The sequence below is a fragment of the Podarcis bocagei genome (genome assembly GCF_964188305.1).
Source record: "Podarcis bocagei genome assembly, chromosome: 15".
Lineage (NCBI taxonomy): Eukaryota > Metazoa > Chordata > Lepidosauria > Squamata > Lacertidae > Podarcis > Podarcis bocagei.
Window position 1 is genome coordinate 30,124,041 of NC_138141.1, and position 23,280 is coordinate 30,147,320.

General features: G+C 53.3%; 2 protein-coding genes across 4 annotated transcripts; one reads left to right on the forward strand and one right to left on the reverse strand.

The window, feature by feature from the left end:
* Positions 1-973: 973 nt before the first annotated feature.
* On the forward strand, positions 974-13,186 carry TEKT1 (tektin 1). 2 transcript variants are annotated; one of them, XM_081172683.1, is made up of 8 exons: positions 974-1,067; positions 3,916-4,125; positions 4,899-5,064; positions 5,308-5,436; positions 5,742-5,885; positions 7,929-8,151; positions 10,049-10,245; positions 12,892-13,186. In XM_081172683.1, the coding sequence occupies exons 2-8, from the start codon at positions 3,936-3,938 to the stop codon at positions 13,049-13,051; spliced, it is 1,209 nt and encodes a 402-aa protein (XP_081028809.1). In that variant the 5' UTR covers positions 974-1,067; positions 3,916-3,935; the 3' UTR covers positions 13,052-13,186. The 2 variants fall into 2 exon arrangements, with proteins under 2 accessions (XP_081028809.1, XP_081028808.1); XM_081172682.1 differs by having other exon boundaries at positions 1,031-1,067; positions 3,890-4,125.
* Positions 13,187-13,631: 445 nt separating this feature from the next.
* Positions 13,632-22,841, reverse strand: XAF1 (XIAP associated factor 1). 2 transcript variants are annotated; one of them, XM_081172722.1, is made up of 8 exons: positions 22,764-22,841; positions 21,699-21,834; positions 20,521-20,577; positions 19,418-19,613; positions 16,965-17,032; positions 15,823-16,179; positions 15,175-15,241; positions 13,632-13,827 (listed from the first exon to the last, which is right to left on the reverse strand). In XM_081172722.1, exons 1-8 carry the CDS (start codon positions 22,829-22,831, stop codon positions 13,814-13,816), a joined length of 963 nt encoding a protein of 320 aa, XP_081028848.1. In that variant the 5' UTR covers positions 22,832-22,841; the 3' UTR covers positions 13,632-13,813. The 2 variants fall into 2 exon arrangements, with proteins under 2 accessions (XP_081028848.1, XP_081028849.1); XM_081172723.1 differs by lacking the exon at positions 22,764-22,841 and adding an exon at positions 22,401-22,697.
* Positions 22,842-23,280: the final 439 nt, after the last annotated feature.

The window sequence follows — 23,280 nt, forward strand, 5'->3', positions numbered from 1 at the left end:
AAGGCCATGCTTTAAGAAAGGACTTTTGCTGCCCGCGCCCCGCAGTCATATAGGAGGCAGAGTGGTCCTGAGTAGGAAGGTTCTCTTTAGCTACCCTGGTTCCCCAATAGCGGGAAGGAGGCAGGACACGGATGACAACAGAGTCCGACAACTAGAGTGAACGCTGCCTCCTCTGATGGTGAAGGCAGCAGAGCACAGCCTCCATCATGGCCAGTTAGCCCTTTAGTAGTCTTATTGTCCTCCAGGAATTAGACTAATCCTCTTTTTACAGGTTAACTGCGCTTCCTGGCCTTCCTTTTGTCTGTCCAACCCTGTTACGCGAAAGTACAATAATAACAAATATATACACACACACACACATACGCGCGCGCATTGTTAGAGTTGGATTAGGACCTGGGAGAGATCAGGGTTCAAATCCTCACTCGGCCATGGAGCTCACCCGGGGTGCCTTTGAGGGCCAGCCACTGCCTATCAGCCTAGACTACCTTAGAGGGTTGTGGGGACTAAAAGAAGAGGGTGAGGAGAACCATGTAACCATCTTGAGCTCCTTGGAGAAAAGGGTGGGCTATAAATGCAATCAATCAACGCTTCAGTGTCTTTGGAGCGTCCCACAGATTTCTCATGTTACGAGAGGGGAAGGAAAGCCGTCCTCTGTCCACACCACGCGTTATTTTATAAATGCCTCTATCATGCCCCCATTCCCCACACTACAATAATAATAAAGAACTCCAGTCGCTTTCCACTTCTCCTGAAGAACGAGGGGGCCCCTGAGCATGTGCCGAGCGCCCTTCCCCCCGTCCTGGCCACTGGTAGGAACGCCGCCCTCGCGGTTTTCCAGGCTTCGCGCCTTTTCATTCATTCCAAGGTTCGTTCATTCATTCCTTGCCTCCTCCGCGGGTTCGGAGGCGGCAGCAGCCAATCGCGGCCGCATTCTGGAACTCCGCCCCCGTTGCCGCGATCCCGCGTTACCCGTCCCCATGGCGACGGGTTTGTTGCTCGGCGCTTCAGCTTTTGATGCTTCGAGTGCGCGCGCCGAGGACGAGAGCTGCTGCTGCTGCTGCGGAAAGGTGATCTGGCTTCTTAAACCTTAATCCTCTTCGCTGTCTTCTTTCGGCCTAGATTTAGAGCCCTCAGGGCTTTTGCAAGCAGGCGATCCAGTGCCAAAGAGGGGCTGCGCGCTGGGATCCTAAATCCCCGCCACACGCCCCCCCCCCAATCTGAGCTGAATGCGGCGCCGTCCAAGCCTCTCCCATCTCCCAAGCAACGGAGGGTGGTCCTGGTAGGCGGCGCCAGAGGGGGGGTGAGCAAGCCCCCCCCAATAAACCAAGGAACTCGCCCCCCTATTTCAGAACCAGTGGCGTAGCGTGGATTGTCAGCACCCGGGGCAAGGCAAGTAATTTGCGCCCCCTAACCCGTGGATTTTAGCAGGGGGCAGAGAGCTGCGAGTGCAAGCGCGGCCCCCCCCCCAGATGTTGCGCCCGGTGCGGCCGGCCCCCCCTGCACCCCCCATGCTAAGCCACTGTTCAGAACTGCTGGCATTAATAGGCTGTCGTTTTTTCTTCCTTGCTCTCCTAGAAATATACTTGCCCCTTCTGTGCCCCTTTGTAACACAGAAGTGGTCTGCCAACAAGGCCTGGTCCTTGAAGCCAGACTGTATTAAGAATGTAAGTGCAGGAAAAACTCAGCCTTGAGCCAATTTGATAGAGAAGAGGCTCCCTGGCTGAATCAGGAATTCCGCTCCGATCATGCAGACCTGCTTTTTCTCCGAGAATGTGACTTACTTTTTATGCCTGTGTAAAACTAAGGTGAAGGAAGGCCTCTCTATAAACTCGGGGCTGGCAAGGGGTGGGCCACAGGTGTGTGAGGAGAGCAGGTAGAAATTATTGGTGGTTCGGAAAGGGGGCCTGGACACCGAATATCTTGCATATGCTTTATGTAACACACACACACACACACTTCTGAATAATGGCTTGTGTACTTGTACCATGGACTGAATGTTTCCGACTCTGTACAGTGGTACCTCGGGTTACATACGCTTCAGGTTACAGACTCCGCTAACCCAGAAATAGTGCTTCAGGTTAAGAACTTTGCTTCAGGATAAGAACAGAAATCGTGCTCTTGCGGTGCGGCGGCAGCAGGAGGCCCCATTAGCTAAAGTGGTGTTTCAGGTTAAGAACAGTTTTAGGTTAAGAACAGACCTCCGGAATGAATTAAGTACTTAACCTGAGGTACCACTGTACAGTGGTGCCTCGCAAGACGAAATTAATTCGTTCCGCAAGTTTTTTCTTCTTGCGAGTTTTTCGTCTTGCGATGCACGGTTTCCCATAGGAATGCATTGAAAATCAATTAATGCGTTCCTAGGGAAACCGACTTCAGACCAGGTCCGGGGACAGTCTGTCCCCCGACCTCTTCTGAAGGCTGGGGGGGGGGAACAAGGGCTTTTCTTCCCACCCCCAGCATTTTAAAAAACCCCGGGACAGCGGAGGGCTTCTCCGCTGTCCGGGGCGATCTTAAAATGCTGGCGGGCGGCATTTTAAAATCGCCCCGGGACAGCGGAGGACTTCTCCGCTGTCCGGGGCGATTTAAAAGCCCCTGGGTAGGCAGGCAGGGGGGACAAAGACTTTTGCCCCCTGCCAGCCTTCAGAAGAGGTCCTGGACCTCTTCTGAAGGCTGGCGGGGGCGAAAGTCTTTGCTCCCCCCCCCCGCCTGCCTTCAAAAGCTGTCCGGCCAAGGCTTCGCGGACCTCTCCGCAAGCAGCGGCAGCGCTGCCGCTGCTGGCGGACAGTTGCCGGCATGCCGAAGCCTGCGCGCGCTGACATCAGCGCGCCCAGGCTTCGCGGACCTCTCCGCCAGCAGCGGCAGCGCTGCCGCTGCTGGCGGAGAGTTGCCGGCATGCCGAAGCCTGCGCGCGCTGACATCAGCGCGCCCAGGCTTCGCGGATCTCTCCTGCCTTCAAAAGCTGTCCGGGATAGCGGGAAGCGCTTCCCTGCTATGCCGGACTGCTTTTAAAATGCTGGCGCTGGGGAGCAAAGCCTTTCGGCCCCCGCCAGCCTTCCTGGACCTCTTCTGAAGGCCGGAGGGGGGGAAAAGGCTTTGCTCCCCACCGCTAGCATTTAAAAGAGGTCCCCGGAGATTTCCCTATGGGCTTTCGTCTTGCGAAGCAAGCCCATAGGGAAATTCATTTTGCGAAGCGCCTCCAAAACGGAAAACCCTTTCGTCTAGTGGGTTTTCCGTCTTGCGAGGCGTTCGTCTTGCGGGGTACCACTGTACAAACATTTGCTTCTGCACTTTGAAAGTATGACACTGCTGCAAAATGCAATCACATTTGTAGGTTTTCATTTTCATAAGCGAACCCCCTGCCGATAACAGCAAAATTGTGGTGTGATGCACGCTGTGTTGCACCCACGTTTAACGTTTGAAGTGTATGGTTATAGTACAGTGGTACCTCGGGTTAAGAACTTAATTCGTTCTGGAGGTCTGTTCCTAACCGGCAACTGTTCTTAACCTGAGGTACCACTTTAGCCAATGGGGCCTCCCACTGGCACCGCACCACCAGCGGGCAATTTCTGTTCTCATCCTGAAGCAAAGTTCTTAACCCGAGGTACTATTTCTGGGTTAGCGGAGTCTGTAACCTGACGCGTCTGTTACCTGAAGTAGCACTGTATTAAGATTAGTCATTAGGATCTTAACATTCTCAACAGGTAACAAATATTAACATACTTATCATTAAGCGAGATTGCACATTTCTTTTATATCCTCTTTTATATCTGGGGGGTTCCCCAGCAGCTGCTGTTGTTCTGACCAAGTAAAGCTGTCTTAAACACCACAAGTGGTGTAGTTAATTGAAGAAAATCCAGTTCACTTCGTCCATCTGAATCTCCTTCTCCAGGTGCTGAACTGCCTCTCTCCCTGAAGTACCTTCCTGAGAAGGGAGCATGGCCAAGCTCCTGCAAGCGCCCCCCAAGTTCCTGCCCCCTGAGTGGTACATCGCCAACAAGGCCCAGTACAGCAGCGCGGAGGCCGAGAGGTGCCGCTCCGAGCGCTTGTTGGACGAGAGCCAGCGCCTGGTGGATGAAATTGAGAGGACCACCCAGAAGACCCAAAGCGATGTCAATAAGAGGATAGGTAGGTTGGGAGGGGGTTGTCTGTGGAGGAGGCTTGGTTTCTGCTGGGGAGAAGGGTCAGTTCACTGGCCTCCCTTGGGCCTCCCTACAAAAGGTGGAATCTTCTTGGGCGTCCCTATCTTCACCCCCATCGTTCAGCCCGGACACTGAGATCCAGCGCCAAGGGCCTTCTGGCGGTTCCCTCATTGCGAGAAGTGAGGTTACAGGGAACCAGACAGAGGGCCTTCTCGGTAGTGGCACCCGCCCTGTGGAACGCCCTCCCTTCAGATGTGAAAGAAATAAGTAGCTATCTTATCTTTAAAAGACACGTGAAGGCAGCTCTGTTTAGGGAAGTTTTTAATATTTAATGCTGTATTGTTTTTAACATTCGCTTGGAAGCCGCCCAGAGTGGCTGGGGAAAGTCAGCCAGATGGGCAGGGTATAAATAATAAATTATTATTATTATATCTCACCCTGAACTGACTGCTGAGTCAGGCAAAAGGCCCATAATTCCTAGCATTCTGTCTTCAGCAGTGGACAGCTGCTCATTCCACCCGTTGGCAGCCCAGGAGTATTGAATCACTGACCTGTGGACCCAGAGGGTGATCTAGTCCAATCCAATTCCACACCTTTACCTGTAGTCGTCAGGTTTAGCTGCTTATGTGTGTTTTTTTAAAAAGCAATCACAAAGCATGGGTTTTCCCTATGTTGAGCCCAGAGGCCCCGCCACCGCCAGAGGCCTTGGTGCTGTGGGCTTCTCCCTTGGGCGTCACCTGGCTCCCTCTCTTCCCGCAGAGCAGAGGCTCGAGGAGATCAAGTTCTGGAAGCAGCAACTGGATGACAAACTCGACCAGCTTGTGAAGGAGACGGAGGTGCTGCTGTCGTTCAAGACGCGGCTGGAAAAGGCACTGGAAAATTTCAAGCAGCCGCTTTGCATCTCTCAGCAGTGTCTCCTGAACCGGTGAGGACATGGGAATATATTGGGGGCCTTATTCTGGCCTCTCCCAAGTCGAATCATAGAACTGCAGAGTTGGAAGGGAGTCAATGGGTCATCTAGTCCAACCCTGTGCACTGCAGGCCACTGGGACATCTGGGGGGGGGCACTATGAGAATGGGATGCTGGACTAGATGGGCCATTGGCCTAATCCAGCAGGACTCTTCTTATGCTGCTATTGCTCTCCTTTCCTCTTTTTTTCTGCTCCAGGGAGAGGCGCGTTGGGATTGACCTGGTCCATGATGAGGTGGAACAGGAGCTGATCAAGGAAGTCGAGGTCCTTCAGGGAGTCGTCGCTCTGCTAGAGAGGACGCTGGAGCAAGCCATTGAGCAAGTCAGGTATGGGGGAGGACACATTGGGGGGCAGGCAGAGAGTGGGGATTCTGGAGAGTGTGTGGGCAGGGCTGGAAAAGTGTGTGTGTGTGTATACAGCTATTCCCAGGATGTGTGGATGGGTTGCAGGTGGAACAATCTCCTTCAGTATTGTCTACTCTGCAGGTGAAAGACGGATAATAAATTTAATAACAGCAAGTAGTGATGATACTTCCATGCCACACCTGATCGCCGCTGCAGCCTGGCATTGCCTTCCACCCCCTTTCTGCCCCGTTCTCTTCCCCATCCAACGGCCGATTTTCCTCTTCCAGGCTCAACCGCTCCGCCAAGTACAACCTGGAGCAGGACCTGAAGGACAAATACACCGCCTTTAACATCGACAACTATTGCTCCAACCTCAACAACAACACGCCGGATATCAGATGCGCCCAGAATGTCCTGAAGGTCGAGGAGAAGTGAGTCTCACAGCGGGTTGAGGAGGAGGGTGGCAGGTGCACAACGGGGGCAGCTGAACTCTTGTGGAGCTCGCTTCACTTCAACAATGTGTGGGGCAAGGAGAGAGTTGTCCCATGTGGGAACAGATGGGGTCGGCAGTTCTTTGGGGCAGCAATGGAGTTGGCTTCCCAAAAAAGGTTCTGCTGCTTTCTGCCCTCTGTTGCCCAGGTGGTATTGACCAGGTGACATAAGCTCAGGCTCTTTCTACCCGCCTTCCAATTGTTGTTGCTGGCATCTGTCTGTCTCGAGACAATGGAGTGTGCCTTTGCGGGTGAAGTCAAACTGCTGTGTTAGCAGCAGCAAAGTGAACTCGCAGGGGTGCAAGGCTGGGCAGTGTGTATGGAGCTCCTGGGCTGCCCAGATGACAAGACCCCCCTCGACCTTGCTGATGTGGTTCAAAGGGAAGCAGAGCAATGTTTGGTACCAGCATGGCTGCAAGGAGTTGCTGGAAGGAGGCATACAAGGCACATCTTAAGGACTCCGGATTTGTGTAGGGTTTTCTCCTTAGCCTTTCCTTCTCCCCAAGATTTCCCACAATATGGTGGAATCATAATGTAACTGCAGCCTCTTTGCCCACTGCTGCCCTAGGGCTAGACAGGTGTGTACACCCTGACCAGCTGTGGAAATGTGTGTGTCTCCCTCCAGGAGGAAACACCTGAAATTGCAGCTCTGAAATTGCAGGGTCAGTCCCCCGCAAAATAAACAAAGTGTCTGTTGATTGCTGAGTAGATTTACATCCTCCACCATCATATTAATTCTTTTGATAAGGACAAACTTGTACCGTACCCACAAACACAGGAAACTGCCTTATACTGCATCAGAACTGTTGGTCCATTCGGTTAGTGTTGTCTACCCTGACTGGCAGCAGTGCTGGCTTTCCAGGGTTTCAGACTGAGGTCATTCTAAGCCCTGTGTTGAGATGCTGCCAATGGGGATTATCCCTTGGACCTTCCATTGCAAGGCGGATGCTGTCCCATACTTCTTCCCCAAGGACAGAGGCTGACGTGGGCACCCCACACATAAACACACACAATCTCTCTCTGCCTGTTTTGAAGGAGGCACCAACTTTTATACTTTGGAAAACCCTGAGCAGAAGACAGCTGGGACAATATTCCATCTTCAGAGGCAGAGCCACGTCAGAGTTCCACATGGATTCATTGCCCCAATTCCTTAGAGAGAAAATCTTGTTGACGTTTCAGAAATAATACTGTTTATTTAGTGTTGTAAGAAAAAACCCTGCTCCTTTTCCCTTATGGGGTACCCAAGAGCCCATATAGAGTCCTTATGTAGGTTCTCTATTGGTAGGAGAAAAATAACAGAGGCCAACCAGAGAATATTGAGAAGCAAAGCAGCTAGTAAGCTTGATCTTTATTAAACTGTTGCAACAGGGTGCTCACCCCACCCCCACGAAGGCGGGAGGAGGAACCCAGAACTTTGGTGTGCAAGCTCTTATATAGAAATTGCCTCCCCTGTAGCTCAGTACCACCCCCCTAAAACATCATATATACATCTACAGCAGAAAACCTGTCTGCCAGGATACCTATTAATGGTCACTGATTGCTTTTACCTGGGCATCCTGGTCATTCTTTTGTGATGGTTAATACTTAGTTCCTGAATCCAGGTCACAGGCTCACCCTATTCATACACAAATGTGCCCTTAAGGCAGGATTTGTGAGCACAGAGACAATGGGGAGGCTTTTCCCCATTTCCTTCCTCCTTGCAAAGAAACATTTGAGGTCAATTTGGGAGAGTCAAAATGGTTTCAGGATTGTTTTCCTGTACTGTTTCAGACATGTGGTTTATATATTCATGTATGTTTTTGCCTGGTACATTTATGAACATTTATTTTATATCTTAGATCTTATAAATCTCATAACATTTAGCATCACTGGGACCACCCCCACCCCCGAACCTCTCTCCCCTTCCTGAGCCTGAAGATTTAGGGCAGGCCAGCTAGTAGTGACCCCCCCCCACTTCCCTCCCCCCTCTCATTCCCCCGGCAGCTCGGTGAGCCCTGAAGAATGGGAGGATTTCTCGAACACGAATGTGGAAAAGGCTGACCAACAGCGCAATAACTCCCTGGCGCTGAGGGCCCTGATCGATAGCATCCTCTCCCAGGCGGCCAGCGACTTGCGCAAGCAGATCAACACCGTCAACGTCGCCTTCCGGAACCAGCTGAAGGAGACCAAGAGCGCTAAGGCCAAGCTGGAAGACCACCTGGACAAGGTAAGCACTGGGCTGGAAGCAGCAAAAGCCCCATCCGGTTCCCTAAGTGAGTGGTAGCACCCCTGGGGGGGGGGCGGCGGTGGAATTCCCTAGGGGGGCAATGAAGCTGTCAGTGAGTATCAGACTCTGAAAAGGTGGCATCACATTATTGGATCTAGTGCATCTGTTTTCATTAAATGATATCATTTTAATATGTGCAGTTGCTAGAGTTTTTCTTTTTCTACTGTGTTATTGTCTTCCTTAGTGGGTTGTGTAAACCACTGTTCTGAATACAGTGATACCTCTGGTTGCGAATGGGATATGTTCCAGAGGCCCGTTCGCAACATGAAAAGAGCACAACCCGCAGCTGCGCGTCTGCGCACATGCAGGTTGCAATTCGCCACTTCTGCGCATGCGTGTGACGTCATTTTGCACTTCTGCGCATGCAAGAGCGGCAAAACCCAGAAGTAACCCTTTCTGGTACTTCTGGGTCGCCGCAGGACGTAACCTGAAAGAACGTAACATGAAGCGGATGTAACATGAGGTATGACTGTAATGCTTTTCATAGGGTAGGGAGGAGTTGATGGAACGAAGGGGGCAAACCGCCGGTTTCTCTTTTCCACCCCATCACCATGTTTAGGGCTTTTGTGTGGCATCGGGGTTACAGTGTCACACTAGGGGAGGTCAAGCAATGATTTCCCGCTCAGCCATGCAGCTCACTGGGTGACCCTGGGCCACTCACTGCTTCTCAGCCTTACCTGCCCCGCAGGAGTGTTGTGGGCATTTAACGAGGAGGTGGAGAACAATGTATACCACCCTTAGAGGAAAAGGTAGTGTGCAATTGCAATAAACAAATAAAATTACATAAACTACCTCTGTCAATCCTGGGGAAGGCAGCATGTCTGATGCCTATCAGGTCTCTGAACTCCCCCAAGCCAGCTTTCCACTCTTTTAAACTGCAATGCTTAGGTTTTAGCAATGGGCTTGGTTGAGAGGCATGGCACCTCCTTTCAAGGATCAATCCACAAAGATAATCCCCATGTAGGATTGCAAAGGGACGCAGGTGGCGCTGTGGGTTAAACCACAGAGCCTAGGACTTGCCAATCAGAAGGTTGGCGGTTCGAATCCCCGCGACGGGGTGAGCTCCTGTTGCTTGGTCCCTGCTCCTGCCAACCTAGCAGTTCAAAAGCACGTCAAAGTGCAAGTAGATAAATAGGTACCGGTCGCTGCTCTGGTTTGCCAGAAGCGGCTTAGTCATGCTGGCCACATGACCCAGAAGCTGTACGCCGCCACAACCCCAGAGTCAGCCATGACTGGACCTAATGGTCAGGGGTCCCTTTACCTTTTAGGGATGGCAAAGAATTCCTGTAGCACCTCTGAGGCTGGCTGCAGTGTGGACCAGTGTTGGAGTTTCAGGTCCAGAGGCCATAGATTTGCTCTCCAGACACATCACCCCAGTTGCTTCCTGATGGGCTGCCTTTTGTGTGAATGGGGGGGGGGAGAGAGAAGAGGAGAGGAGAGGAGACTGAGAGGCAGTACAATAGCCACCTTCAGATATATGAAGGGTCATCACATTGAGAGGATGGAGCAAGTTTGCTTTCTGCTGCTCCAGGGGGGAGGACTCAGGCCAATGGATTCGCACTACAAGGAAAGAGGCGCCGACTAAACATTAGGAAGAAGTTTCCAACATTGAGAGATGGTGGAGCATCTTGGAAGGTGGTGGGCTCTCCTTCCTTGGAGGTTTTCCAGCAGAGGTTGGATGGCTGTCTGTCAGGAATCAGGACTAGATATCCCGTGGGGATCCCTTCCAACTCTACAGTTCTAGGATTCTATGCTCTGACTTAGCTGGGGAAGTGGCGAGTTGGTCCTCCGAGATCTTCCTGCCCTGCTCCTGACTCCGCCCTGCTTCTGCTTGAAGGTGATGGAGCAGGTCAGTGCTCAGGAGAAGAACATTGACTCCCTGAAGAAAGCCATCTTGGACAAGGAGGGGCCGGCCAAGGTGGCCCAGACCCGCCTGGAGACAAGGACCCACCGGCCCAACGTGGAGCTCTGCCGGGACAAGGTGCAATACCGGCTGATGCGGGAGGTGCACGAGATCAACCACAACATCCAGAGGCAAGTAAAACAGCTGCAGGGCCAGGCCCACCCCAGAGCTCTCCCTGGGGGGTAGCAGCACCCTCCTTGCTCCCAAGCAGCAGCCAGGAGGGATGGGTGGGTGCTGCCTTGCAAAGGGCACACTTTGTGGTTCCTCATCAGGGGGCCTTGAAGTACCCAGGCTTATACATTTGACTGATGTTTTAATGTATTTTTAATCTCCTGTTGGAAGCTACCCAGAGTGGCTGGGGAAACCCAGCCAGATGGGTGGGATATAAGTTTTTTTTTTTTAATTTATATGTATAATTGAAGGTTTAAAACGGAAGATTCTGTACCTCTGTGGATGCAAACCAGGGGTTTGGGTTGATATAGTGTCCAAAACCGGTTTGAAGTACCGTACATATCGTGATACTGGTTTCATAGTGTCAGGGGTTCAGGAGCAGAGGCGAGGGCAAGGGAGGAAACAGAGAGCGAGGGGGAGGAGGCAGAGGAAAAGATGAGTGATGACGACGACCCGAGATCTCCGAGTCTTTCCAGTGAATCAGAAGATTCACAGAAAGGAGCACCAGTGGCCAGAACAAGGGGGGAACCTAGGGGGACACCCCAGGAAGAAGGGTCCAGAGGGGGCTCAGAGGGGAGCAGTTGGAAATCAGGACCAGCGTCACCAACAGAGAGCAGGGGAGAAGAAGGGCGCCAGGTATCAAGCGCTGGCAGCTCGCAACAGGAGGGAGGGCACGAGTCAGGAGTGGCCACACCTCCATCGGGGAGCGAAGAAACGGTCAGGCGGAAAGTGGAAGGTTGGGCGCGCGCGCCAAGTTCAAATGCACAGGAAGGTGGCGCAGTAAGCAGCCCGGAAAGGGAGCCAGGTCCTAAAGCCCGGCGCAAGGAGACAGGAGGGTCCGGGGGGTCCGCGTCAGAAGAATCCCGGAAGGAAGAGACCACGGGGGGCAGAGGGACCCAGAGAAGAACGGTCAGGCGGAAAAGGTGGAGTAAGACTAGGTTAGTAAGCTGGTGCACAGGGGGCGGAGACTCAGACGGAGCTTCGCCGGTCTAACCCATAAGACGTAGAGCTGCACGCAGCAGCTTGAGAATGGAAACTGTAACTCAATAAAGACTTTTATAAAGTGAACGCTGGCTAGCGTGATCCTCTGTGAGCTAGGATCTGGAAGCAGCTCTGATACATAGTTTTTGACCTGGCAATATATCGCAAATCATGATGTTAGGGCTGGGCTAGGTATCGTCCAAGACCAGGGTTTTTTTAAACTATATTAAAGATTTTCTTGGTTTGCGAAAGTACATGCCTTGTCTCTTTTTCAGGTTGTAGTGTCTTTCTTACAAATCAGTTACATTTTTTGTGAGACATTAGTGTTGAGGAAGAGGAAGAAGAGGAGGGTGGGGAGGGGAGGCTTATATTCTTTTGCACAGTGTACATGTGGGGTTTTGTGTCAGCATCAAGTGGGTAGGTTTTCTTTCTATTTGCTTACTGCATTGCCTTGGTAATGAGAGGTATGTGGGGGCAGGGTGTGGTTGGTTGTCTCTGGTTGGCTGCAGTGGGGTTTGTTTGCATTTGTGAAGAGGGGGAGGGCTTGGCCAGATTGATTTGTATGCTGTCATTGGATTCTTGTTGCATCCAAGGCCAGTTTTAAGTCCTTATCATGATATTGCTTTCATAATTTTTGCCCGGCCATAGATTGCAAATCATGGTGTGTGCTATGCAAAAATCACAATGTGGGAAAACCCATGAAGCCAGCCAGTGCATAGTTCCATCCTTATTTCAGACATTGTGATATATCAGTATACAGTGATGTTTAGCTCTAGTGGGGCGAGAGGGAGGTAGGAAGGGGCCAGGTAGCAGGGCACCACCTCCTTACCTGCCTTCCTGGCAAACGGAGCAAGTTATGCAAAGCGACCAAATTCACATGCATGCTCTCGTGGACTTCCAATGTACTGTAGCTGTAAGTTGGAAGATCCAGCACGGATAAAAGAAAGGACCTTCTCACACAGCTCATAGTTGAAACTATGGAACTCCCTCCCAGAGTGATGGCCACCAGCCAAGATGGCTTTAAAAGAGGATTGGACAAATTAACATAGGGACGAGAGGGCTACTGATGGCTATTAGCCACAATGGCTGTGCTCTGCCTGCGAAGTCACAGGCAACAATGCTTCTGGGTACCAGTTGCTGGAAGCCACAAGAGGGGAGAGAAGGCTCTTGCACTCAGGTCTGCTTGTGGCTTGCCTTTGGGGCATCTGCTTGACCAAGGGATGCTGGATGAGCCGTCTGATCCAGCAGGTCCTTAATTTTTTATGGAACCTCCAGGTGTAGGGGCAGTCTATCTTGATTCCTAGGCTGTTAGACATATTTAGCTACTGTGAGAACAGGATGTTGGGCTACACGGGCCTTTGGCCGGAACCAGCAGGTTCTTCTCATGCAAATTTGGTTGTTTCCCATAATTCTCAAGTGGAATGTTGGGCGTAATGCTCCCATCAGTCTGTGGGCAAATGTATTCACCCGCAGGTGTCAAGATGGATACAGAGATAATTTATTATGGTCAAAGACCAGCTCAGATGGAGAGTTCTGGTGGGGCCAGGAGCAAGGAGGGTCTGCTTGCCCTATTTAGTCCCCCTCAGAGGCCCATGACCCTCTTTCCTTCCGCTCCTCCCTTACAGGCTGAAGGAGACCCTGGCCCAGGCCGACGCCGAGCTGAAAGGCCTGAACCGCCGCCAGCTGTCTCTGGAGGAGGAGATCCAGGTCAAAGCAAACACCATCTACATCGACGAAGTCCTCTGCATGCAGATGAGAGAGTCCATCGCCATCAACAACTTCTGACCTCGCAGCAGCGCTGGTGCAGTCTCTGCGCTCCACAGGCACCCCCCCTACACAACCCCGAATGGACACAAAGGGGCTCAAATCGCTTTAAACTTTATATGGGACAATAAAGTAGAAGCCGAGGGTTCCTTCTAAGCCACCTCTCCCCATTGTAACACATAGAAACAGACCCTTGTTCTGGGGCAGGGTATGGTCAGTAGGACTGGCCGATATTTGGTTTTCAAAATCGTGATGTATCAGCAGCTAAATATTGGGATATGCTAACATATCACCATGCCCAAAATGTATCTCGGCTGCTTCTTGCTCCCCACCTTAGGGGAGGAAGAAGCGGTGGAGAGGCATCGCCTAGCCCTACAGACCAATCCCACAAACAAGACCGGTATAGGGGCTTGATCAGCTGAGGGGTGGCACATTCCTTGCTTTTGGGCTGGCCATGGAAGCTGCAGGACGCGGGTCCCAATCCCTGTGAGGGCTTCAAGGTGGCTCACCTCAACAACACCCTTGTCTGCCCCCCACCCCCACGAGTCTCCTCTATTCCTTTTCCATCAGAGTCAATCCCAAAGTGGCTCTTTGCATTCAGTCACGGGTGTGAATCGTAGCTCTTTTATTCTCAATAAGGCAGAGCGGGGCTTGTGCGTTGCAAAGTGCTTTACTTTGAACCTGATCCTGCAGGGAGGCAAAAAATCTGGGCTGGCCCAACGCCCAGTGGTGGGAGATGTGATTGCCGCTGCCCAGGGATCTTCCTGCAAGACGGATCTCTCTCTACTTCGACTCCTCTGCAAGACAAGATGAGCAAAGGAGGCTCAGTTCCACGGCAGGATTTGTTTTTTCAGGGGAGTCTGGGGGCCTTCATCAATGGCTGTGTGTGTGTGTGTGTGTGTGTGTGTGTGTGTGTGTGTGTCCTATGCCATACATAGCCAGGCTAGAAGGCAAAGCAGGACACACACAGTTGTACAACACCCCAAAAGTCTGTTGGCTGATTCCTGTCTGCCGCAGCAGTGAAGGGCGTTTGCTGAGGTTGCCTCTTCCCAAAGTGGCTCCCTAGATTGGACCACCCCTTGTTCCTGGAAGCTGCTTTGTGGACCCACTGAGTGGAGAGGGGGGTTGAAAAGGGGAGCAGATACACAAAATGGGGTCTGCAATCCCCTGTGGTCCTGGGAGGGCATCCTGAGGGTGGGGGCGGGCACAGCATGCACTGGATCTCCCGCTTGGAGGGAGAAATGGATCAATCAATTGCCCTCCAAAAGACACTGCAAGCTTTCAAGTAGCTGCAGGGAGATGTCCACCAACGGGGTTGGAGATGACGCTCTAGTCTAGGTGTAAAAAACCCCAAACCCAGCAAAGGACAGAGGAGCTTTCTGAGGGTAAAGGCCGCTCAGTGGTGGAAGGTGGCGGACATTGGAGGTTTCTCAACAGAGGTCGGATGGCCATCTGTCAAGGATTTCTACATTGCAGAAGGGTTGGGCTAGATCAGGGGTCAGCAAACTTTTTCAGCAGGGGGTGGTCCACTGTCCCTCAGACCTTGCGGGAGGCCAGACTATTTTTTTTGGGGGGGGGGGAGAATGAATTCCTATGCCACACAAATAAACCAGAGATGCATTTTAAATAAAAGGGCACATTCTACTCATGTAAAAACACGCTGATTCCCGGACTGTCCGTGGGCCGGATTTAGAAGGCAGTTGGGCCGGATCCGGCCCCCCGGCCTTAGTTTGCCTACTCATGGGCTAGATGACCCTTGGCTGTCTCTTCTGTGATTCTATTCCTATTCTATTCCTTCAGTCCCCTCAGGGTTGCAGCAATAGCAGGAGGAGACCAGAAGCTCTGTCTCTGCTTATGCATCCTCCCTGGACCAGGGGAGAGGGGTCAGAATGGATTCTGCCTGAAATAAGGCATGGCAGAGTAGCAAGAGCATCAAGTGAGGACTGGAAGAGAACAGCGTTCAAATCCTCACCCCACTTGACCACGAAGCTCACTGGTTGACCTTGGACCAGTCCCTGCCTCTCAGCCTAGCCTATCTCACAGGGCTGTTGTGGGCATTAAATGAGGGGGAGATCCATGTACGTACGTCACCTTGAATGACAGATATCAACAGAATGCAATCAATGAATAAAATAAATACATACCTCCTTTCCTCAGGATCCGGGGGCTCTGTCGCAGGGCCTGCAAAGAAGCTCCCCGTCGACACTTTTTCTGGAAGAAGGAGAGGAGGCGGTGGTGAAGGTCTCCCCCTGCAGGCTTAGACCCCCTATTCCCCTTAACAGGAGGTTTATACAGGCAGATACATGACCCAGACTGGCCAAACTTCTGTAGGAAATCTCTCCCCCGCTGTCAAGGAGGTGCTAGCAGGTGGCACCACTGTTCACCCTGGGGGCAAGGAAGCGCAGCCCCTCCCCACAAATGACGAAACTTTCAAGCCAGGGGTGGCGAGCCTCTGGGGCCCCCCTCTGGACCCTGCTGGGCTCCAACTCCCATTCAGGGTCGAGAGATCGAGCTCCACGCTGGGCACTGCAGAGGGTTGGACTAGATGACCCTCCAGGTCCCTTCCAATTCTATGAGTCTTTCAGGTGGGGAGGGCCGGTGGCCTCTTGCAAGCCCGAGAAGGAGCAACGAAAGGGGAGACCTCCTGGAGGAAGGTCCCTTTCTCTGGGGGTGCCCCTCCTGAGAACCTGGGGGTGGGATTCAGGTGGAGAGATACCCACCCCACTTGCAATCTGCAAATGCCCCCCATTTCCACCCAGCCAAAGCCTTCCTCTTCCCTCCCCGCTCCTCACCTCGTGCTTCTGCAGGGTGGGCCTGGGCAGGAGGATGTTGCACTGGGAGCAGGTGGCCAGCTGGTCATAGGCTGTGGCAGCCTCTTCCTCGTCCCCCAGGGCCTGGGGCAGGGTGGAGGTGAAGGCCGGCCGGCTGGAGGACTTCTTGGGCCGAGAGGGCTTCATCGAGGGTCTCCCCAGGGAAGACAGCTCCTTCTCCTTTATCTTGGGCCGGACGTCCTTCTCGGCCACCGGGCTCGGGGTGGGGGGCGGAGTGGCTGGGGTCAGGGGGCTCGAGGCGGACGGAGGGGAGGTGGGCTCTGTGGATGATTGGGTGCTGAGGGCCCCCAGGAGCTGAGAGAGGGGGCTGCACTCATTCTGCGGAGGAGAAAAAGGGAGGCTGGAGCTGGGCAGAGTCAGGACAAGGGAGGGGCTGACTCAGCTGCACAACACCCCCTCCCCAAATGAAGAAGCTGGCTGGAGTCCCACACATGGGGGCAAAAGGCTTGGGGTGGGTCTTTGCTGTGCAGACAGCCTCCCCACACCCCAAGCTGGGTGACTTTCAGGTGGGAAGGAGCCAACCCCCCAACTACCCTAGCAGGGAGGGGGATCTTTAATCATGGGGAGGGGGGTCACAACCCAGTAGGCAAAATGGGCTGGGGAATATCAGGCTGAATGTGGCCCTCCTGAGCCCTTTAACCGGCCCTTGGGAGTCTCTGCAGACCACAGCTGTCTTCTGTGCCCTCAAAGCCTTGGGGTGGCTGGAATGGGCCCTTGCACCGTGATGTTGGTGCGTGTGTTGTGGCTCATTTGTGTGGTGTACAAGCCACTGACTCCCTCCCCCCCCATTACATACTACTAGACAAAGCTTCCTATCCACTGCTCCACCCACTTTTGCATTTGGCCACGCCCACTTTTGCCTCTGGCCCCACCCACCACTGGCACACAGCCCCCCAGGAAAGCTGCCTGAGAGGGAATGTGTCCCATTGACCTCCCCATCCCTGGGTCCAAGGGTTTGGCTGGTGAGATTCCAGTGACTTGGCAGGTGTCACAAATTGCCACCCTGTTGCAGTCCCTTCACTCGGCCACCTGTCCTGGAGAGCCTCCTCTCATGGGCTCCAGTCAAAGCCCCCATGGTGGTGAGATGGAGCCAGGAAGCTTACCAGGTGCTGGAGGTACTTCTCGTCGGGGAACCAGCTGTTGCACTGCTGGCACAGATTGGCCTTGGGCCCTGTAGCAGGGAGAGAAAGGGTTACTGGCAGCAAGCGGACCAAGTCAGTGTCCTAGACTGGTTGGGCGTAGAGGAATGGTGGGAAGTGTGATGGCCTGGGACTCGGACTCGGAACCAGAGGAGTCTCAGTCTGCACCGGATCCTTTGCCTCAGGCATCATCTGAACCAAGTCTGGGGCCTGACAATGAGGAGTCCCAGTCTGCACAGGTTCCCCTGCAACAAACACCAGCTGGGCTGAGTCAGGGGCCTGAGCCTGCCCTGGCTCCAGATGCGGGGATTACCTCATTGCCTTCAGCTGGGCCATCACTTACAGCTGCTCCACTACTGGTTTGGTCAGGGGAGGCTGAGGCGGCCTCTGGGCCTAGTAACCCACCGACGTCTCCTGAGCTGCAGAGACTCAGGTCTGAGAGAAGGAGAGACCTGAGTACTTGCAGGAGGAGTGCCCGCCTTCGGGCAAAACAGGGAGGTGAGTTGCTGGGGGATCAGGACCGGCCGCTACCCTAACAAAGATAAAAGGCTGTCGAACCCTGCTCCAGGCATGCCAGATCCTGCCTGAGATCCTGTACCTGTCCTTGCCTGTTTTTCTGCCTTGTGGGCTGCCTTGGCCCTGTCAGACTGAATCCTAGTGGAACCTTCAGATTCTAGACCCGTCCTGGACTTTCATGGGTTACCCCCGGGCCCAGCACAGGAGGAACCAGCTGGGGAACCCCCAGGGGAAGAAGGCTCAGAGCCCACGGAGGGATGGTGGGACCAGAGAGAAACAATTGGGAAGAGGAGGTGTCGGAAGCTGAAGAGGTAACAGGACTTAGTGAGCAGAGAGAAGTCCAGAATCAGAGGCAGAAGCTGAAGCAGAAGAGGAGGGAGGCCAAGAGGCAGAGAGGAGTCCAGCTGGTGAAGAGTCACAGGTGTCTCTCCCTCCTGCTGCGACAAAGCTCCCCTGGTCTCACAGAACCAAGAGAGGCATGAAAAGGACAGAGGAGAGGTTGGCTGCAGGCAGGCACAGTCTCAGTTCTCCCCAGGGTCAGCAGCTATACCACCCTTTGCTGGGACAAAGGAGATGAGGGAGCAGGCAGTGATGGCCACCAACCTGGTTGGCTTTGAAACAAAATTAAACAAATGCATGGAGGAGAAGCCTATGGATGGCTACTAGCCATGGTGGCTATGCTCTGCCTCCCCGGTCAGAGGCAGCGATGCATCTGAATAATATCAATTGCTGGAAGCCACAGGAGGAGAAAGGACTCTTGTGGTTGGATCCTGCTTGCGGATGCCCCCCAGTGGGCATCTGCTTGGCCCCTGTGAGAAGAGGATGCTGGACTGGATGGGCTATGGGCCTGATCCAGCCTAGGCTCTTCTCGCATCTTTATCTGGAGGGCAGTGTGTTGGCCTTCCCTAGGGGTTAATGTGGGGCATGTTCAGAGCCCCAGAATGGGTGATGGCTTCGGAGACATCGACACCATGCAAGATTGGAGGGGTCAAGGAAAAGTATAGGCAGGGCAAGAGCCTGTCATAGACACCAAAGGAGTATTGCAATTCATTACAGTGAATGTAATTAAGGTCCAGCTCCCGAGTCGCTGCCTTGTGTCTTGTGACTCTCATTAACCGCATGCATGACTACAGAGGTGTAGAGTCGGGTCTGAGAGGAGAAAGTGAAGTGTGTGGGAGGCAGAGCAGATAAGTGTGAACTGAAGCCTTTTATCAAGGACACCTAGCAGGAGGATTAACTGCTGGGGGAGCCAGCTGGGGGGATGGAAGAGGCTGGAGCATTTCCTGCCAGGAGACATCCAGGAGAATAAAAGGACAACTTTGGACTCCAGTAACAACCAAACTGTTTTTCTTGCACTTAAAGGACTGCACCCTCTTGTGAGAGACTTTGTATTGAGACCTTGTATTAGACTGGTGGCCTGTTTGCTCATCTAAATGCTACCTTTGAAGTAAAAACTCATCGCCCTCCGTCTCTGTGAGATGGGGTTACTTCAACATTGGGGTCCGTGGGGGGGAAACCACTGTGCTGCAGAAGGGCCCTGTGGTATCAGCCCTGTGGCCCACCGAGAGCAGCATGCTGTTCTCTCACTGGCCAACCAATGCCCATTATGGGAAACGGAGCTCAGCAGTGACCCTCTGCCCTTCTGTGGTTTTCCAGCGACTGGTATCCATTGCTGCCTCAAACTGTGGAAGCAGAGTGTTGCCCTTGTGGCCAGTAAGCCCTTGAGAGCCCTCTCCTCCTCTGAGAACTTGTCTAGTCCTCTTTTAAAGCCTCCCATGTTGGTGGCCATCACTGCCTCCTGAGGCAGGGAGTTCCACAGTTGAACGACACACTGCTTTCTTTTCTCTGTACCGAGTCCACAGATTTTCACCACGTAAAAAAAAGGACTTGGGCAAACTCACCAGGGCCAGTGAGCACCTTGTTTTCCCGGCAGGTGCGACTGTGGTCTTCCAGGGCTTTGTACATGATGTACTTTCCACAATCCCAGCACGGGGTGGTCCGGCTGCCGCAGGCCTTAAGGTGGCTCTGCAGCTGGTGGAAGGGCACCTCCAGCTCGCAGAAGTGGCACTGGGCCAGGCGCTCGGGGCAGTCTTCAGCCTGCAGGGGGAGGAGAGACCGGGGTTCGTCTTGGGGAAAGGGGGCTGATGCTCTAGGTGGTCACATGGTTCCCCCCCACCGCTCATTTAATCCCCACAACCACCCTGTGAGGTAGACTAGGCTGAGAGGGAGTGACCGGACCACAGAGCTTCACATGGCGGAGTGAGGATTGGTACCCTCCAAGGTGCTGGTCCTCATTTAACCCCCACAGCAACCCTGTGAGGGAGTGACTGATTCCTCAAGGCCACACACCCAGTGAGCCTTCATGGCCAAGTTTGGGGGGGTGCAGTTTTGAACCCTGGTCTCTCCCAAGTCCTAGCCCGACACTCTAACCACTACACCACACTGTCTGAATGAGGAGACACAACCTTGGGAGCACATCTTCCACCACGTCAGCTCTTCAGGGAGCCAGTGTTGGTTGCTCCCTGTCAGGCACCCCCAGAGACCACCCCAGCCTCAAACTCTTTGTCTCTGTCAGGGTGAAAAGAAGCATGTCCAGGGATCTGGGGTGGGCAAGGATGGGAGGGGGTGTTGCTGTTCAGGCCCCTCTAACCAAACTGAGCCCGAGGGCTGCTGTTATCCCAGGGTCAGAATGGAAGCAGGCTCCTGACTCTCTCAACCTAAGTCCCAGGGGCTGGATCCAGCCCATTCACCTTCTTAATCTGGCCCATGGACCAGAATCAGTGTGTTTTTACATGAGCAGAATGTGTGCTTTTATTAAAAATGCATCTCTGGGTTATTTGTGGGGCCTAGGAATTCGTTCATATTTCCCCCCTAAAATATAGTCCGGCCCCCCACAAGGTCTGAGGGACGGTGGACCGGCCCAGGGCTGAAAAAGGTTGCTGACCCCTGCTCTCAGCAAATGCCCCCGCATCCTCCTGGGAAGGCCAGTTGGCCCCCTCCTTACCTCGTGGCGCTCCAGTAAGAATTGCTGCATTGCCTGGTGGCAGCGCTTGCATCTGACCTGGAAGTGGGAAGAAGAGGAGGAGGAGGTGAGGAAGGGCATTGGGAGTGCCACAAGAAGGCCCCAAGGTAGCAGGAGGGAAACCACGCCCCACTCCACCCCAAGGAACAGAGGAAGGTGCCTGATCAGCCCTTCTTCTGGAGCACCGACTATCCCACTTGGTGATGATACAGCAGCAGCGGAGGGACTTTCTGCTTGCAGAAAGGTGCTCTACCACAGACCCACAAGGGCCTCCCCCACCCCCAGGGACTGGCTTTGAGAGCCCCTTGTTCTAACCCAAGGCTGGAGGAGCTGCTCTGAGGGGCATCTACAAGGCTCTAAAGATGTCAACGAGGTAAGGGCAAGAGGGCGATGGCAGAGAAAAGCAAATATGGAAGCAGAATGTTTGGGTCTGGATTCTGCAAGGACTTCTGCCTGAGCCTGTCTTAAAGCCACGTCTCCCTCACAGCGGAACACAGAGAGTGCTGTTTCCACTGCCTTTTCCATCGCGTTGCCATACATCCGGATTTTCCCTGACAAAATCCCCCCCCCCCGATGCCATTTTTACACCCAAAACTCCAGGACATGTCAGGTGGGTGGGTTTTGACCAGAAATGCTGTTTTTCTTGCTATTTCTCCTTAACCAGGTTGTGACAACTTTGCGAATCCCGTATTGTAGACAGAACACCCCGTATCGGATCAGATCAGAATTAGTTCTGGCTGGTGGGGACACAATTGCTGGTCCATAATAAACAGTCTTGAGTAGACTTCTACCCTAACCACAACGCAAAGGTTTGATTTTTCTTCCCCACAAGTCAGCTCCCTTCCAGGTACTGAAGCAAAAGGCTGGGGGGCAGAATCTGGCCAGGCCCCTTGGCTTTCACTCTCTGTCTTTGCCAGGTCACAGGGCCTTACAAAAGCACCCAGGGCTGGGGAAGATAGTGTTTGTTCACCATGAATCCTCTGATGTGAACCCTGATCCCCAGCCCACCTCACAGGCTCCTCTGTCCTGCAACTTGAGCACCCGCTGCCTGGGCAGTTGTGATTCCTGCATCGCAGACGGTTCGACTAGATAACCCCCCGGGGATCCCTTCCAACTCTTCAGTTCTATTATTCTATGGGCCTTCATCCGCCACGCCCTACCTGTTTGTGGGCTGTAGAGAGGTGTTCCGCCATGTCCTTCAGCACCACCGGCTCCTCACACTTGGGGCAGATGGTCAGGAAGCGCAAGCAGTGGGCCTCATGGAGGGAGAAGTTGGCAGCCACCACGTCCCGCTTGCTGGGCGAGAGAAGAGGAGCCCACGGGCCACAAGGGGCAAGTCAGCACTGCTGGAAGCCCAGCTCCCACCACCCTTGAACTGTGCCACCTGGTCTTCATAAGAACAACCATATAAGAATTGGTGCCCGAGTTGGATTTTGTTTTTCCTCCTCCCTCCTTGTCCCTTTTTCCTTGTGTACTATGTCTTCTTAGACTGCAAGCCTACAGGGGCAGGGACTGTTTTGTATGTAAGTCACTCTGCGGCAAATGCTCTGTTAAAACCAGGAACGGGTGTGTGTGTGATTTTTCCTTAATAGCTCTAAGCAAATAAATAAGCTTGGTCCTTTCGCCAAGGCAAAGGACTGAGTTCTGCCTGGGAAGTCCTCAACAGAACTGAGAGAGGCTGGGACTTCGCCAAGAGGGTCACTGCCACGGCAGGGACTGACCCCAAACTGAGGAGGGAAGGGAACTCTAAACGTTGCATCTGGCTGTTGCTGTAATTCTATACAAATTAATTTCCATATATTTGTAGCAGAACGAAAGATAGTAACAAATGCCAAACAAAACAAGCAGAAAGGGATACCTACTGTAGAAGAAAACAGACGAGAACAAGTTTCCGTACCAAAACCAAACGTCATGAATTAATATTGGAAGGTTCCAAGCAACACAACTGGAGTTCACCCAACAATTATATTGATCCAATTCCTTTTATGTTAAACGACAGATATTATTTTCTCCATGAGCCACAAAATTCGAGAGGCCCCCTTCATGCAAAACAACCGGGCCCTCTACCTTTCTTCTTAACTCGGGGCGGAGACCCTACTGGATTGCGCCCCAGTCCCATTTATGGAGGGGGGGGGTTCCCACTGTAGCCCAGCCAGCCTGTTTGCAGGGAGGGAGATTTGACAGACAGACAGATATTGAATGATAGACAGGGCTGCATCCCCTACCAGTTCTCGCAGACGCGTGTCTCCACCTCCATCTCCCGTCTCTGCCCAGCGCCCTCTTTCACTTTCATTTCTGCAAAATCAGTCCTGGGTGGAAACGAAAGTTAGTCGCTGGGTGCAACGTCAACAGCCGGGCCATAGAGAAAGCCGACCGGCCAGCCAGCTGACCAGCCAGCAGCAGCACCCCTGGGTGGTGCTCCTTAGGGCATCCATCTCTCCTGCCCCACGCCGGCGGGGCTCCCCCTTTTCGCCGGGAGCGGAGCCCCGACGGCGCTTCTCGGAGCAGGGCGCGATCCAGGAGAGGCCGGACCGGTGTACCCGAGGCGGCCACCAGAGGGCAGCAGAAGAGCACATGAAGCTTGCTACCCTATACAGCGTGAGACCAGTGGGTCAATCTACGTCGGTATTGCCTACACTGACCGGCAGCGGCTCTCCAAGGTTACAGCCACGGTTCTCTCCCAGCTCTACCTGCAGGTGCCGCTGGAAGGGATTGAACCTGGGACCTTCTGCATACAAAGCA